The 17,437-nt window shown below is 47.8% G+C and overlaps 1 protein-coding gene across 11 annotated transcripts in view; it reads left to right on the top strand.

The window, feature by feature from the left end:
• The window catches only part of NFIX (nuclear factor I X), a 251,611-nt gene that overhangs the window by 48,564 nt on the left and 185,610 nt on the right, over positions 1–17,437 (top strand). For 8 of the 11 annotated variants that reach the window (XM_083420214.1, XM_083420212.1, XM_083420207.1 and 5 more), the window contains exon 2: positions 4,883–5,104. In XM_083420214.1, the coding sequence (XP_083276340.1) occupies positions 5,078–5,104 (27 nt within the window). In that variant the 5' untranslated portion in view covers positions 4,883–5,077. Of the gene's footprint in view, positions 1–4,731; positions 5,105–17,437 lie in introns of those variants that run through there. The other 3 variants (XM_083420213.1, XM_083420205.1, XM_083420208.1) reach the window with 3 other exon arrangements.

The raw sequence follows: 17,437 nt of genomic DNA, 5'->3' as shown, positions 1-17,437 counted from the left end.
TGGATTTTTCCCCACTCTCAGATCCTTCTAATAGTGAGATCACTTAACTGCCTTTTACCCACCGCTTTCTATTTCTACCGTGTTCCGGCCAAGTTCCCCGTTTTTTACCACGGCCACTTTGAATTCTAATCCCTTCCTCAAAAGAGCATGCAATTCTTCTCAATTTTGTTTCTCTACACTGCCTGTGTATCATGATGGAATGGTAATAAGCATTTCCACAGGTAAGCCGTCTATATTGGAGTGGGGAATCTGGGCCTTCCAGATGTTGCTGCACAACCATCATAGGCTATGATAGCTGGGACTGATGTTTGAATCCAGCAACATCTGAAGGGCTACTGCCTCCCCATCCCCAATCAATGAATTCATCACTGGTCGAGATGCTTATTAGCATGAACATTAGAATAGTGAGAGCCCTTACCTGTTACTTCTTCCCACTCTAACATCAAACCATAACAGATGTTATCTGAATATCTGTCAATCTGTGTACCCATCAACTGGCCATTTACTCTGCCATTTTAAGGTTTAGAGAAGCGACGCTTTTGCTGTGGTTAATATTTCAGCTTTACGATAACCAGAAATAGAGGTGATCTGGAGACAGAATAGCAAGGGCAGCCCTTCCCTGTTGGAAATGTCAATTATCTTTCTAGTTGCGGTTTTTAGTCAATCCTGAATAGAAGTGGATTGGAAACAGTGCCCCCTAGAGGTCGATGGGAAACCGTGTATCTCATTCCCTTGTCCAAATCACCAGCAGCTCCTAGGGATGCTGTGGAACTGGCACTATTTAGCAGAGGCTCTGGTCACTTCCACATGACCTGTTGATTGAGCGTCCATCTAGATTTGTTTGCACAAAGTTTGCAGGGAGGTGATACAATGCTCATTATTTACTGAGCAATCCCTCCAATTTGTTGGTGGGGAGGTAATTCGATGTTGTGCCAAGCAATTGTCATCCCATTTTCTTTGCACTGTCTTTACTGCAAAAAGTCTTCTAGACTTTTTTTTGTGGGAAGCCCGTTTGTTGTGCCAGAAGCCCAGATCCACTTTGTGCAACCTGAATTTGCTGATGTGTGGTTAAACCCACCTGCAAAGACAGCAATGGCACAGAAGGGCCCTGTCTCTTCACCCTCCTTCCCAGAGGTGTCCCAAGACATTTTGCTGTGTCAGCTGTCAGCCGTTAAGTCCCTTACAGTAGAGGATGCCGAGGTTCAATGTGCTCTCACAACAAACCTCATAAACCTCACACATTGTACAGTGGTACCTCAGGTTGCATACGCTTCAGGTTACAGACTCCGCTAACCCAGAAATAGTGCTTCAGGTTAAGAACTTTGCTTCAGGACGAGAACAGAAATCATGCTCTGGCAGCGCGGTGGCAGCAGGAGGCCCCATTAGCTAAAGTGGTGCTTCAGCTTAAGAACAGTTTCAGGTTAAGTACGGACCTCCAGAACAAATTAAGTACTTAACCTGAGGTACCACTGTATTTGGAAGTGACTTCTTGTCCCTTGTTAACTGCACAATCAGAATCTGCTGGTATATGACTGGATCTATCCCACTTGCAAATTATAAGTTATCTGGAATTACCTTCTTGACCATCTATAGTCCAAAGGCTAGTTCACAAGCTAGTTCCAGTACACATAACCAAAGGTCTGGACCAATTATAACCCTAGCTGCTCTCCAGCTGCCTTGCTTAGGCAGAAATGGTGGAAGAGGCACAATAATGTCAGACAAGGCTGAGCATTTCGCTGCTGCTGCTGTTGCTGCTGCAGCACCATCAGAAATAGGAGCTACATTGAAGGTGACAATTGAATGCAATGTGTGTGTGTATGTGTGTGAGAGAGAGGGGGGCGGGGGAGGAATGACAGGGAGGATTTTATAATTTGCCCCTCCCTTACACTGTGGGAAAGTTTTTTTCTGCTTTGTTTTTAATTATTTACTTGTTTTTATCCTGTCTTTTATTCTGTGAACTGCCCTGTGATCTCATGATGAAGGGTGGTATAATAATAATAATAATAATAATAATAATAATAATAATAATAATGATGATGATGATGTTGCACTCCCACCAGAAGAGAGACTGGGGGAGGATCCCCATTAAGATTCTGATAAAGTGGGCTGTAGGCCATGAAACTTTATGCTATAATGAATTCATCAGCTTTTAAGGGTTTTGCTGAAATAAGAGGGTTAATTCCTCCCCGTTTCCACCACTGCAGGAAACTCGATCATCCGCGCAAAGCAGCCCGTTGCTAATGCCTTTTGGACCGCCGCATGCTCTTGCGACAGCCTCAGTTTAGGAGCTCACGTTTGTTATTTGGGGCCCGGGGCCCTTCCATTTGCACGCCACGTTGGGCTGCAAGCTGGGCAGACCTGGATTCGGTTCAAATCCTGCCTCTGCCGTGGATACAGGGGCACATCTACACTGCAGACCCACACGGGATTAGGCGTCATACCTCCTTTCCCCATGAAAGCTTAGGCTGTGTGTGTTGGGGGGGGGGAGGTGAGTTAGGCAACTCTGGAGGAATTATCAGCCTTTCTGGAAAACACAATTCCCAGTTATTACTTGGGGGAAGTCGTGGCCCTGACAGTGCAGTCCTCAGAAATCAGTCACATTGACTTCAATGGGGTTTACTTCCAGGTCCAGAATGGGGTCCAGAATGGCAGCCGGCACTGGGGATAAAAGGCAGGGTTTCCCTGTCCCTCAGACCTGCCATGTGTACAGTGGTACCTCGGGTTACAGACGCTTCAGGTTACAGTCTCCGCTAACCCAGAAATAGTACCTCGGGTTAAGATCTTTGCTTCAGGATGAGAACAGAAATCGTGCTCCGGCGGCGCAGCAGCGCAGGAGGCCCCATTAGCTAAAGTGGTGCTGCAGGTTAAGAACAGTTTCATGTTAAGAACAGACCTCCGGAACGAATTAAGTACTTAACCGGAGGTACCACTGTATATGCATTCCTTGTGTCTCAGTTTCCTAAAGTGAAATGCTGAATGTGGGAATATGTAAAATTACGCGTGCGTGTAACTTTTTTTTTTTTTCTGGAGAAAACTCTTGGTTATTTTCCTCTTGTGCGTCCCTTCGGAGGCCAAATAGCTCGTGCAAAAGCAGGCCGGTTTGCTCCTGGCAGTCCGAAAGACCAAAGGGAAGGCATTCTTTGCCTGGCCTGGTCATCACCCCCCTCCGAAAGCAGCAGCAGACTCGGGCGGGAAAGGATGCGCGAGAAGCGGGGAAGGGCGCGGGGCTTGAGGATGGCACCGAAAACCACCGACGGCGCGGGACGGGGATGTTGCTCTCCTGGAGCGCTTTCGCCAGCGGAGCGTCGCCGCCGTCATCTTCTTCCCTACGCATAGAAAGAGGGGAACCCCCCCCCCAGGAACCCCCCCCCCACCGATCCAGGTCCTGGCCTTTTGAACCTGGATCGGCGGCGCACGCCCCTGGCCTTGGCAGCCTTGGCCGGCGGACAAAGGAGGTCTTTCACGACGGCTTTGCTCAGGTGAAACTTCCCTCCGTCTTCGCAGGGACTTGAACCGCCCTCCTTCCCTCGGCCGGCAGCGCCCTGCAACTGGAGCAGCGCGGCTCGGGGTTCCGCCGGCCGGAGAAGGCGGCCTTGCTCGACGGGAGCTCGACGGCCGCAGCAGGCCAAGTCAGGCCTGCTCGGCTTCCTTCCTGCCGCATCCAGAAAGTATTCTGCGGCCCCCTTTTCTTTCCACAAGCCGGGTGCACATCTTTTTTGGTGGGGGGGGGTTTAGTGGCGGAAGATCCCCATTAACCAAACGGCTCCCCGTCGGGGCCACACTTCAGTTTCAAGCGCAATTCCTCCCGCCCTGGGATCTGGGGTCCCGCCGTGGCTTCCGACCTTCTTTTCTCTCAGGAGGCCACATGTGCCTCAAGGCCCTGAACCCCCCACCCACTCCAGCCCCACGGGCACCCCCCCCCAAACCCCGAGCCCTTGTTCAATCCATCGCGGGGCCTTGTGCTTGTGCGCGCGCGACGGTTCAGCTGTCGGAAGAGCAGATCTTTCTCTTTCTCTCTCTGCTCGGGGGCTCCCTGCGACTCTCGGCTCCGCTTCTGCCCCAAGTGGGTCTCTGGCAGCGCTGGCAGCTTGTGGTTCCCAACTAGCAAGGATGAGGGCAACTGGAGGGCACCCCACGCCGAAGCCGAAACCTCGCAGCCTCTCTGAAACTGCAGAAAACCGATTTCCCTCAACCAGGCTGCGGGGTGGGCTGAGGGGGTTCACTCTCCGGCGGCCAGTCCCTTCGGATGTCGCCGAGGGGAGAGGGAGACCCAACAACGGGCATCACCCACCCGTCTCGCCCCACTTTAATTTCTCGCTTGGTACCAACGGGAGACCCGCACCTTAGACAAGGTCTCTCTCTTTCTCTCTTTTTCAAATCTTGTGCCCACGATCTCCCTCCTGCCTGCCTTCTTCTTCTTCTTTTAAAAAAGTCTCTCTTTCTGCGTCCGTTAGCCATTCCCGCTCCCCCGCACACCTCTGTAGCAAAAGCAAAAAATCTCCCCAAACGGACGGGGGGGGGGGGTTAGAGACGAGACGAGAGAGACCCTGACTGAGATGGCATTCATCTTTCTGTGGTTTGGAGATTACCATTAATATCTGCTCTTCAAAGGAATCCGAAACTTCCTAACGAGCCAGGGAGTGTTTCTGAGTGCAAAGTGTGCGTGTGGTTCCCCCCCCCCCTCAGCGCGCGCCTCCGGTGTGTGTGTGTGTGTGTGTTGTGTATGGGCGTGGGGGGGGGCGGCGAGTGGGAGGGAGGGAGCTCTCAAAGGCTGGACTCGTTTTTTTTCTTCCTCCCTCCTCGCTCTCTCTCGCTCTCTCTCTCTCTCTCCCAAGGCAAAAGTGTTCTCCGTTCCAAACTTTGTCTAAACTTTCACTTTCAGAGCTCCGAGGCGGGGTTACAGACCAGCATGGAGTAGAGCGAGAGGCAGCGCCAGAAAGAGCCGCCGCCGCTGCCGCCGCCGCCACAGCTACAGAGAGCGAGAGAGACGCGAGAGCACCCAGCGCCGCCGCCCGAGCTATGCCGCTGCTCGCCTTGTGAACACCCAGTCCCGCAAAAGCAAAGCCCCCAAGTAACCATGTACTCCCCATACTGCCTGACCCAGGTAACCAGACAGCCCAGCTCGCGGTGGAGGGGGGGGGAAGAGGGTGGTGGGTGGGGAGGGGGGGAAATAGAGCGCCCCTTTCTCGCTCCCTTGCTGGGACAGGCGAGCCAGAGGAGCCGGGGGTTGCTCCTGTCCGCGGTTTGCGCCTTGTGTTGTTGTTGTTGTTGTTGTTGTCTGCCCTCCTCCCCTCCCCCCTTTCCTCCCCCTTTCTCCTCCTCCCCCCCCCCCACCCGTCGCAGCCTCGGCTTCCCGGCTGCCTCGCTCGCTCTGCCTCGCTCGCTCTGCCGCGGCGTTTGTTGTCGCTGGCGCCGCCGGTGCGAGGCTTGATTTCTGCCTCCTTTTGCGCGCTTTCGCTGCGGAAGAAAGGGACCCTCGCGCCTTCCCTCCCTCCCCTCCCTCTCCCCCTCCCTCCCTCCCTAAGTCCTCCTTGCAAAGGAGAAGGGGGGGGGAGAGGGGGTTGGAGAGAGCCGAGAGGGGAGCGATGGCATCTTTCCAAGCTCTTTGTTATATTCGCTGCACATGGAGTTTAGGAGTTCAGAAAATGGCGCTTCTCCCAAATTTATTTCAAGAAATGTAAAGAGAGAGAAGGGGGGGGGGAGAGCATTGGGGGTGCGGTGGGGGGGGCAGGGAGGAGGAGACCTGGAAACCGGGCTGGGTGGCCAAGTGGCGGGTTGAGACCCTGGTTGCATTAGGGGTGGGGGCGTCGGAAAAAAGAATGTGCGGGAGAAATGCGAGGTTGTCGCTCGAAACCGGGGGGGGGGGGGTGTGTGCAGGAGAAAAAGAAGTTTCTAAAGTTGAGGAGCGATTTTCAAGATATGCCCGTGCTCTCCGCCCGCGGAGAAGTGCCGTCGCACGTCGGAGGTTGCCCTGGGTGGGCAACGGAGGAGTTGCTGGGGAGAGGGAGGGGGAGAGGGGGGGCGCTGGGAGGGGATTCCAGGCAAAGGCGGCGCGCGCGCGGGAGGGGGGGGGGAGAGAATCTTTATTATTTCGGCGGCGGCTGCGTTTAGTCCCAACCTTGACTTGGGTCTCTCCTTCCTCTCCCGCCTCCCCCCCCCCGCCTCCCTCTCTCTCCCGCAGCTTGGAGAAAAGGAGCTTAGGCGAAAATCAGAAACTCCTTACTTTATAGCGGGGTGTGTGTGTGTGGGGGGGTACTTTTAATATTTTATTTCACAAGCTACGCTTCCCTCCCGCTCCTTTCTTCAACGGGGACAGGTAGATGACCCTGTTGCCCCAACTCCCGTCCATTTCGGCCCCCTCCGTCGGTTTCCTTAAATAAATAAGCAAACGCTCCAACGGCCCTTCCAGGAATGCAGGTCGGTCGCGCTTGGGCTGCGGGAGAGAGAAGAGGACTTTTGCGCTCTTATTTTTTCCGCGAGCGAGAAAATTGGCGCCATTGGGAAAAAAATGCGGTTCTGTAGCGGGAGCGGCCAAACACCCTTCCCTCCCCCCCCCCATACCCGAGGAAGCGCTCTTGGCACATTTCTGCTTTGCTCCGTCTTGGGGGGGGGGGGAGAAGAGAAGGGAAGAGAAATGTCCCACTCCCACTTTTTAAATGGAGCGCAAAGCAAAGCGCCCAACCCGACCCCGCTTGACTTGCTTGGCTCGCCCGCTCCAGTTCTCTCCCCTCGGCGCGGCGCGTCCCGGGGGAAGGAAGGAGAGGCGCGCAGAGAGGAGCCCAGGCGCGGAGACTGGCGCGTGCGCGCAGGGGCAGAGGGAGAAATTACTTGGGAAATATGTGTAACGAGGAGCCGAGAAGAGCCGGAGACTTACCCAAACCCCCAAACCCCACCCCACTTATGCCGAATCAGGCATCTGGAGGGGGGGGGGAGAGTTTTGTCTCTTGCCATCGCGTGCTAAGTGGTGTGTGGACGTCAAGAAGCGCCATAAGTGGACGGGGAGGGCAAAGCGCAGCCTGGAGAGAAAGGGGTGGGGTGGGGGGCAGAGAGGATAGTCCAGCAGAATAGGAGTGATGATGATGATGAATGATGATAATAATAATAATACTAATAATTACGACGAAGGGCTGAAGGAGCAGCCTGGACGTGGCCGCCTTTCGCCTGCCAGACCCGGGTGCCAGCCTGTTGAGTCTCGCTCTGCGCCCCCCCCCCTTTTCCATTCACTGGCCCGCCTGAGTTGCGACGGGTCCGATTGCACGGGCTGCTGGCGAAGAAGCAGCTAGCTCTGCCCGCGCAGCCCGCAGCGCCTTCTTCCCCGGCCGCCCAAGCTGCTTTTGGCCGTCGGGCAAGGGCAAGAATATTGTGCGCGGGGTGTGGGGGTGGGTGGGGTGGGGGGAGCCGAGGATCGGGGGTGGAGAGCGAGGGCTCCCGGGTCTCTTTCCGCGCGATTCCTCCGGCTCGAAGCGGGAAAAAGCAATCCGAGCCGGAGCGAGCGCGGCCTCACTTCGCTTCCAGAGCCGGAGGGAAGTCGAAAGTTGAGAGAAGCGTTTCAGTTGCAGCTCAGCGCGCTTACACAAACGCGCGCACACACTCCGAATTCCCTCCGCTGCCCCTCTTAACGCGGGGATCCAAAGTAAAAAAGAAAAAAGCCCCGCCACTTACTTTTGCGGCTCCCAAAATTATATTTATTTGGCAATCCCACAGACTTATTTGACGCACATATTTAGGGGAAGGGCAGAGCTGCCTTCCACGCGCTGGGCTTGATTTGAGCAAAAGCAACCCGAGGTGCGTGAAACTTGGAAGCCCCGTCCGGATTTTCCTGCCCGTCGGGCGTCCGGATGCCCCCGAAGCGGCTCGGCCGGCCTCCCGAGGTCGCGTCCCGCGCGGAGATCCGTGGCAAACTTTCTGCCGCCTCCTCTGGGGTCCAAGTGGGAGACGCCGTCGCGGCGAAGCCCATCTTCCTTACACTATTCTCAGAAATATTGGTGACTAGGAGATAGTTTTCATGGTTGGATTTGGGGCGCAGAGCAGGGAAAGGAAAGCTATATTCGCGTGCGAGGAGAAGTGTTATTTTTTAACTCTTACAGACGAGTGGCAAGCGGAGTATCCATTCTGGAATACATTTTTTCTTACCCCAACCAAGTTACAATTTTAGCAGCGCGTTGCTTCTCACTGTTCTGAAAAGATCTCTTCCATGTGTAGCAAATATATATATTATCTATGATGATGAATATAGTTTGAGGGATTGAGCTAGGCGCTGGAAGCGCGTTCCTATGCTTATATGCTTGTCAGAATTGGTGGCTCTAAAACGTCGTGCACAGAATATGTTTACAATTAAATATATTTATATATTACCTCTCTTTTTTTAGCTTAGTGCACGCACGGTGCACATATGCATATGTTGTTGTATGAAATGCAGAACAGCTCAGGCATATTCCATTTTATAAATGTTTACACATTCTGCAATATATTCCATATTATAAACAATTCCTCCTTTATTTTGCTTTACCCAAACATTCTTCCAGTGGTCCCTCTAAGGGTGTCATGCCCGTTCCCACTTGCAAACTCCTCCAAAAGTAGTGCATGGAAAATCCAAATAGAAATATCAATATAACAAAGCAATAATCACATGTGAAACATACACAAAAGCAAAGTTGATACCTAAAAATCTTACCAGCAGAGAATTCAATTTAAAATGCCTTTATTGGCATATAATTATTTCTCTGCCTTTTAGAGGCTAAAAATAAATATTTCTTGAGGTAACTAAGAGAACAATGCTAAACATATGATTTGAGGTTTATGGACTACATCCTAAGGCTTTTTCCTCAACAACTACCTGCTTTTTATCTCTGTTTGTAAAAACAACCCAGGGCCATATTTATTTGTTCAGTTAGTTAATGTAAATTTCCCCCTTTGGCCCATCTAATTATAAAAACAGATTACAAAACACTGAAACTTATAAAACAGCCCCAAACCTATAAAATAGCTTGGGGGGGGGGGAGAACCTGAAGATCAATCAAAAGAGAGAAGTCCATTAATTGTTAGTATAAGGAGATGTACACATATTTCTGTAGCATATGCGTCATTCAAGCTGTGCTATCATAGTAATGCAATATATAAGGCCCATTTTTTGTATTTTGTTTGCTATCTGTTTTAGTGTAGATGAGTATCTAACTTGCAAGGCCTATGGGCAAAGCGAATTTAAGGTGGCGGTTTTGAAAAGAGGAATCCTTGTGTTCAGTTCTTTGCTTTTTGTCTTGCCCCTGGGTCAGTGCCAAGGCAGAGAGTCCAGTTTCGTTTCTGCCTCTGGGAAGGAAAACCTTGTGCTCCTTTAAAGAGTTGCCCTTTATTTGTGCCCGATGAATTAAACAAACCTGGCTTGATCCATGGCAAATGCCCTCAGTAGATAAGAGAGGCTCCCCCCCCCCCAGCCACCCCTTTGAACTGGATTTCTTTTGTTACGATTTTGTAGGCCTGGTATTTTGTTTCCCTTGTGGATATTCATGCTGCTAGTGTGACTACCCTCCAAATCACCCACCCCATTCTGAACCCTGTAGGGCTCCCACTTTTCCCAGGTGATGTTCAATTCGCTCAACTGATGCATCTCATACCATAAAGAGGCTATCTTGGAGCCCAATCCTGTCCAGCTTGGCTTGACCCCAGCTGCCTCTTGTACTATAGCCGGGCTTGATCCCTTCAGTTACCTTGGAGTTTTGCTTGCACAGCTTTTGACTTGCATTAGTGTTTTCGGCAGCCGATGTTTGCCCAAGTTCCCGGGGTATTGTACACAGACCTGAAATTATCGTTGTGCCCTCGCAGTCACATTTTTCCTGAAGTGGCCACCACCACAGAAGTGTTTCATTTATTATGTGGTGGAATGTTGGACTCTTCTGCACTTGCACTGCGGTTCCCATGTTAGATCTGTTCTCATTTCTAGAAGTTTGTTATCTGAGACTTTAGTTTTGCAGGCAGCTCAAAAGCATACGCAACGTAAAATCAGGCTGCTAATGTTGAATCGACACACAGCACGTAGAATGCCATTTTATTTGAAGGGTGTCTGTGATGCAGCGGAAGATGTGTATGTGTAGGGGCGAGGGTTACAAATTTTGTATAATTTTGTATAACTTCCTAACATTATTTGCAATTCAGAATAACTGGGCAGGTTTTCACAAAGGGTCTAATAATAATAATAATAATAATAATAATAATAATAATAATAATTTTTATTTATATCCTGCCCTCCCCAGCCAAAGCTGGGCTCAGAGCGGCTAACAACAGATTTTCTTTTTGAAAATCTGAATCAGGTGTAGTTGCAGAGTTGATTTGGATCATGGTTATAATCTATATTGCGGTATTGTGTTGTTGCCATTATATCTTTTATGTACAGGTAAGCCTCTATATGTTACAGGTAGCCTCTAGGGGTAGGGCATTAGTATATAACATGGAATACCCTAACGCATAATAGATGGCGAGTATCATAATGGCAGAGTATGTGTAGCGCAACAGAACATTTCTTGTCTGCCCTCAAACATTTTGCCAATCTAGATGACTGCAGAAGCCGATCTGAGAGATGCAGCCTATAACCCCGTGCAACATTGTCCAGAGTGCAGGTGTGAATATGTCCGAGTGTGCACAGATGCCCCAATATGCTCCGCAAAATTACAAGGGATTTGGGGACACACTCTTCGGTGTGACTGGCACCAATATTCTGCTTTTGTGCTTAAATGCGGAAACTCCTCTCATTCAGATGTACACGTTAGCAGCACTTTCAAGCTATCTATCCTCACATTTAGAATGGCTCAGAAAATACGTTAAGAAACTGGCGGTTAATAGGCAAATGTAGGCCTCTGCATGCAAATATTGAAGAACTTGGGACTATAATATATTTATTATGTAGTCTTAAGACAATATCTTAATGAGAGCAGTTGTTTATGTGCAGATACCAAGACATTAAGAACAAGATGTGTGTGATTTCAGTTGTGTACAGTCAGTGCAATAATTGGCTGCAGGGATGATTGAGGCCCTTCTATGGAAATGGTTTGAAATATGGAATAGAGCTGCTGAACTGTATACGTCAATCCCTATTACATTCCTATATTTGGTGGATTTTTAAAGTTAGGGTGAGTAGCTTATTTTCTTTTATTTGTTTAGGCTGCATTCTTATATCTGCACTTGGGAGCAAGTCTTGTTGGGAGTTACTTCTGAGTAGACTTTAGGACTGCACATTTCTTACCTGCCGTGTCCCAAAGATTAGGGCTGTATAAATGTACAATTAAACATACATATAATTACATAGAAAACTGATGCAAACCAAACAATTAATGACAGTATTTGCTAGAGTTTCACTACCCCTGTCCCTGACGCTTGGACACTAAAAGTTGGCTGGAATACTATGAAGCATTAGCATTTCTGTCTGTCTGTCTTTTCTGTCTTTTCTGTCTTTCTGCCTGCCTTAAAACTAACAGACAAATCTTTGGAAAATGACATTGTGTGCCAAGAGGGGACTTGAACGGTGAAAACAAATGAACTAATGCTGTCCAGCCTATCACTTCCCCTGGCTCTGTTTCAAGAGATTGTTTGCAATACAAAAATATAAGATTGTCTGGCTGTGCAGAAGACTATTCTTTCTATCTGTTTATCAGTGTGATATTGGAGTGTCTCGCACCCGAGTCCTGTAGCAAATTTGGATGTGTTCTCATGACGTCTATAGCTTGTTGCTTTCCCACTGTAGCTTCAGGACTGATTTTGCGGGTGCTTTTATTCGCTTTGCATTGCATTCTTCTGTGAACCTCGCCGGAAGAATCTCCACATGTGGAAGCAACATGTGATCAAAAGTGCTTTATAAAGCTTTGCCTCTGTGTAACGTCCTGGAGCACCCTGATCAAATTGATCAGATGTTCCACAAAGCCTGGGAGATGTGACTGCTCTCTTCTATTCAGCCCTTTCAGTTTTAAGGAAAATATTTATCGGCTGAATTTGACATGTCCCTTCACCTCCCAAAGGGAATCCGGCCATAGATTCTTTTCTGGGGTGGGTGGGAATGTGGCTGGAATATTTCCATTAAAATGTGAAATATCAATAACAGATTTCATGTGTTTGTGTTGTGGGCTGTGAGGACTGGATGGAGAATTCTTTATGGTGAGGAAAATGGAAAGTATCAAGATATATGCAAACACAAAGCAAAACTGAACAATGCACCAGGCAATAAAGGAGTCTGGAATTAGTGAGGCTATAAATAAACATTTATGCAGTGTTGAAACGAGCATTCAGGTGAGTTTACAAACAATTCATTAAGATATTTATAAACTTTCACAGTTTAGGACTATCAATAGAAACTTAATTGCAAACTGTAAACAACTTTTCTTTTCATGTGAATGATGAACGGAGGCTCCATAAATGGGGTGTTTTGTGTCTTTATTTTATTTTTTTTGCTTGGGCTCTTTTTGGTGTGTACAATGCATACCAAAAACTTAGGATGACTAGTTCTACTGAATGGATTCTTTCCCCTCTTCTACTACTAGCTTTTGAAAGCTCCTGAGATTTTGTTTTTGAAAGTTGCTTTCAGTATTAGGATGCAGTTTCTAAACGCTGCAGGAAGAAAGGTGAGCCGCTCAGCATGGCCCCTGCATTTGATTGCATAGCTTATGTAGAAAGAGCCTATAAATCAATGTGCAGTTGATACTGCAAGAACAACGCGCTTAATTGTGCAATTAGTTGAGAGCATATGGCACATACTGTATATATATCCGCGGATGAACTTTGTGTATGGTGCAATCCTGACCGTGTTCCGAAGGTGGGAGAAAGGCCTGTGTGGGAACTTCAAGGACATTGCTTTCACTGACTGTGTGGCTGCAACCACAGCAGAATGGTGTTTGCATGCATTTGTTTGTGTTTGGTGTAATGCTCACTGTATATTTATCATGGGTTCCTGCCATTTAGAATAATCTGAATAGGAACCGTCATAACCCACCGCCCACAAGATTTGGAAATGGCCCATTGTTTTTAATAGGGCAACTCTGGAGTAGACTGCAACTGTACGCAAGAAACATTGCACATATACCCACATGCATTTACACTTGAGAATGTGCCCATAAAATATAAACATATGCTGGCATACCTGCCTTTGTCGTACTACAGCGCTTCGCTCCCCTCGCAACACACATGCATTTTAATGTGTAGCTAGATATGTGCTCGCATAGCATATGTAGATAGCAAACATTCATGAAGCAAATTGTTATCTACATAGACACAAACCTATGTATGTTCTTTCTAGCCTATGGATCGCACACGATTATATAAATCGAAAAATCCCACTCCATTTAACCATATTCCCCCTTGAATATGTGACTGTTTGCATATATATGTTCCTCTTTACATGGAGGATGTTGCCTTCCTTTCTTTTATTTTTTTTAGCCAAGGCTGGTTGCAGGCCTGGCACATGCAGCGCTTCACACACATTTCAACGTATGGATCCTGATTTTTGGGGCAGCTTCCACAGACTTCTGTTGGATCTGGCAGACAGAATGCCAGCCCATATGCCTAAAATCTATGCATGGAGACTTGTTTATTCGAGCTCTGATTCTCCAAATAACTCATTTATCCAGAATGAGGTCATGTTCCCAAGCGTACAGCAAATATGGCAAGAAGCACTCAGCTTATCCCAGCCCCTGCTAATCTTCATTAAATCCACGTCCCCTAATTTTGTTTAGCTAACCGTTGCCTAGCCTCGCAGTGACTGTCTGTGGGGCGCAGAGGTGCTCCTCGACTCGGCTATTCTTTCAAACTTCTCTTGTGCACTCTCCCTCCCTTGCCCAAACTTGATTTATAAAATACAGAGTTCCGCGATATCCGGCCCTAGGCAGACGGCATTTTCTCGATTGCCTCTGGGTTTCAGGGGCTCAAGGTGGTGGTGGGAGATGGAGGGGGAGTTTTTCTGTTTCCATCCCTCCGTCTAGATTGTGCAGATGTTTGCCAAGTGATGATGTTCCTCTATACGTTGGGGAAGGAGGCAGCCACCCTCAAGTCTGCGGCCTTCATGCATTATGCACTGCTTTTCCATATGCCAAGTAAGTAAGGTCCTTGTCATCAGTGGGACAGCGAGCAGCCCACCCCTTTCAGGGCCTGCGTCTAAATGCCACTACAAGGTATAAATCAGGCCCCTGAAAGGGCTTGGAAATTCTTAATCACTGCTTCTGACTGTTGCCCCTCATTAGGGACCTTTTGAGAAAGCGAAGTGCTGTCTCTTCGATCCCCCAGCAAGTGAGTTAGGGGCACAGAATTAACTGTATGGCATAACTTCATTCAATGCTGCCATCTGGGTAAATGGAGGAATGGCTTGTATTGGATTACCATTTGATTTCAGCTCGCTAGGTGTTTTGGATAACCGAGGCCTGGGGCTAATAGGGGGGTCTGCTTGGTTGCTCCACCCCAACCACAGAATCCTTTGTGGTATTAATATGGCGGTTATGACTCTTGTAGTGGTTGCAGTAGATTCTTAAAGTGTGTGTGTGTGTGGAGAGAGCGAGAGCGAGAGAGAGTCATGCATCTTTGCTGGGAGAGTTAGGCAATGCCAGGAGAAAGATAATGGGGAAAGACAGCGAAGGAGCCAAATGGCATTCATAATAAAACCACAATCCAGTTTTGGAGGACAGGGAGAATTATACTTTTAAAACCAGCAGCACCCATCAGCTTGAAAAGCCATACCCATGATTTCTGAAAGGTGGCATCTTTAGCCAAAGCCTGCTTACTTTGACTCATATTCGTCTGGAAAATCTGCTGCCTGCCCCCCTTTTCTGTGTAATTCGTATAAAAAAGAGGTGCTGCGATGCCCCTTTCATGTGTTGGCAGCTCTTGGAAAAGTTCAGGTGGATTTTTCATGACTCTAGGAAGCTGCTGACAGGAGCCCAGAAAGCTGCCCTGTACAGGATCAGACCATTGCTCCATCTAGCTCAGTACATTCTCTGCAGACTGCTAGCATTTCAGATGGGGTTTCCCCCTCCCAGACCTATTGGGAGGTTGGAGTTGGAACCTTCTATATTCAAAAGCATATCGTGTGCTCCCACAGAGGTGTTGCCCTTCGCCATACGATATTGGCTCTTCAAACAGGGATATTTCCCAGACCGGCTTGGCCTATGAGAATGCTCTCAAAGGGGCACTTTAGCATCCATTTGCTCTGCAGACATGAATTTCCTTCTCTACTGGCTGCAGGCCGTACAAAGTGGTGAACATGACTATGCCTCAGATGAGCAGGATCTGTGCAGTTCAGCCACACTGGCGGAACAAGACCTTTTTGCAAAAATCACAGAGGCCCGCTGGAGTTCGGTCACGTTTAAGTTTTTCGCTTTCTTCTGCAATAAATCTAAGAACTCATTTGCTGCAAAGTGGGCATCTTCCTGTCAAAGACCTATTTATTCACATATGTACCGTATTTTTCGCTCTATAAGACGCACCAGACCACAAGACGCACCTAGTTTTTGGAGGAGGAAAACAAGGGAGAAAAATATTCTGAATCTTAGAAGCCAGAACAGCAAGAGGGATCGCTGCGCAGTGAAAGCAGCAATCCCTCTTGCTGTTCTGGCTTCTGGGATAGCTGCGCAGCCTGCATTCGCTCCATAAGACGCACACACATTTCCCCTTACTTTTTAGGAGGGAAAAAGTGAGTCTTATAGAGCAAAAAATACGGTATTTATAAAAACAGCTGTGGAGGGTGTGGGTTTTTTTTTTTAACCTGAAAACAAACAAGTCAAGGGTGGTTAAATAATTGAAAAGGACTGAAATTTCAGAGAGAATACCAAAAGAGAAAATGAATGAGGGGGGAGGGCTGATGGGGGTGGGAAGAGCAAGCATTGTTTCATAATTGATTTTTTTTGGGGGGGGGGGGCAAAAAACTCTGGCCCAATAATGTTCCTCCTGGAGAAGGGGGAATTTTGTCTGGCTTGTTAGCCCCCCTCCCTCCCCACACTGTTGCTTGACAAGTGTTTAAAAATGCATGGTGCACTAAATGAAATAAATTCTGAAAGTGTAAAGCAGCGGATTGCTATAAATTTATAATCTGCACCTACTGGAATTTGTATCCAGTGAGGCTGATTTACTGCACAGATTTGAGCAACTTTACTCGACGTGTATGTATCTCTCTGTGGCAGGCGATGGCAGCTTGAGATGGCTCCGTAGCCCTGCCTGTCTCTTTGGAGGGGAGTGGCAGATGAACCCCAACAGGAGAGAATGGATTTGAGAACAAAAGAAGCAAACGGAGGCTGCATCTAGCAAGGGCGAATAATTTTCTGCCGGCCGTTGCATCGTCCGGTTTTAGCAAATCCATTCGTATCACACAAACTGAAGCGCCTCAAGTTCTTCAGGGTGCTCAGGTTCAACTTAGTGTGTGGCGAAACAAAGCAAGCCATTTACTTAGGTATCAGGCCCCCAATGGCATCCTGCGACATCATACATTTGTTAAGTGCGATTGTACTATAGAACATACGTACTTCGCGGCACAAAGTAACAAGAAAGTTTCCTTCTAGCAAGAGACTATGTATGTGTCTGCTCTTGGGTAACATCAGATAAAGCACTTTTTAGGTCTGATGTGGGCATTGTCAACCAGAAACAGTTATTACACCTGCTCCTTTAAATGGAAGGGACAATTTAGATTTTTTTTTTTTTAAAGTGGATTCTATGCATTAAATTATGTCCCAAGCATCATTTCTGTAATTGTAGTTCTTAATAGTGTGAACCGTTGCCTCTCTTTTTTGCAGACGTGTCACAAGCACAGGTGTGCAATATTATAGTGTAATATTATATATGTCTAATACATTTATGAAAAAGAACCACATGCCTTTTCACATCCCGACTCCCATATTTTTTTTTAAAAAGCCATATCATCATCATCACCATAATTAAAACTATTTCTATGCTTGGAACGGCTTGCTTGGCAAGCAGAAATCCAACAAGTACAGCGCATGGTGGAGCCCCTGTTATCTGACTTTCTGAGGAAAGCCTCACCTGTTGGATTTCAGCCTTCTTAAAAGAGCAGGAGCATTGCCAGGAAAGGAGAGGAGAGGGTTATTTTTATGTTTGAAATATAAACTTAATATCTGGATGGGGGGCATCGTTTTACTTTGTTAGTATGTTATGCCTTTTAATGTTTTTATATTGTAAATCGCCTTGTGATTTAGAAATTTAATTAACAACAGCAACTTAATATACAGGAATATCTTAAGGAATAAAATATTCATGGAAGAGTGGAGTTTTAAAATTTTTTTGCATAGAGGCAATTTTGCCAAAGGGTGCTAAAATGTTGCTGGATGTAAAAGGGGAAGGATATTTTGAAAGAGAGCTGAGATGGGGTAGCATTTCGTGTCTTTTTGTGCTAACATTTCCCCCTCACTAGTCCTGACTTGTGTGATATTCTGGCTTTTCATATTGAAATATCCTACTATATTGC

This window comes from Podarcis tiliguerta, assembly GCF_965153285.1.
Source record: "Podarcis tiliguerta genome assembly, chromosome: 17".
Classification (NCBI taxonomy): domain Eukaryota; kingdom Metazoa; phylum Chordata; class Lepidosauria; order Squamata; family Lacertidae; genus Podarcis; species Podarcis tiliguerta.
Note: the sequence above shows the minus strand (reverse complement) of the source record. Positions and strands in the feature narration are given on the sequence as shown.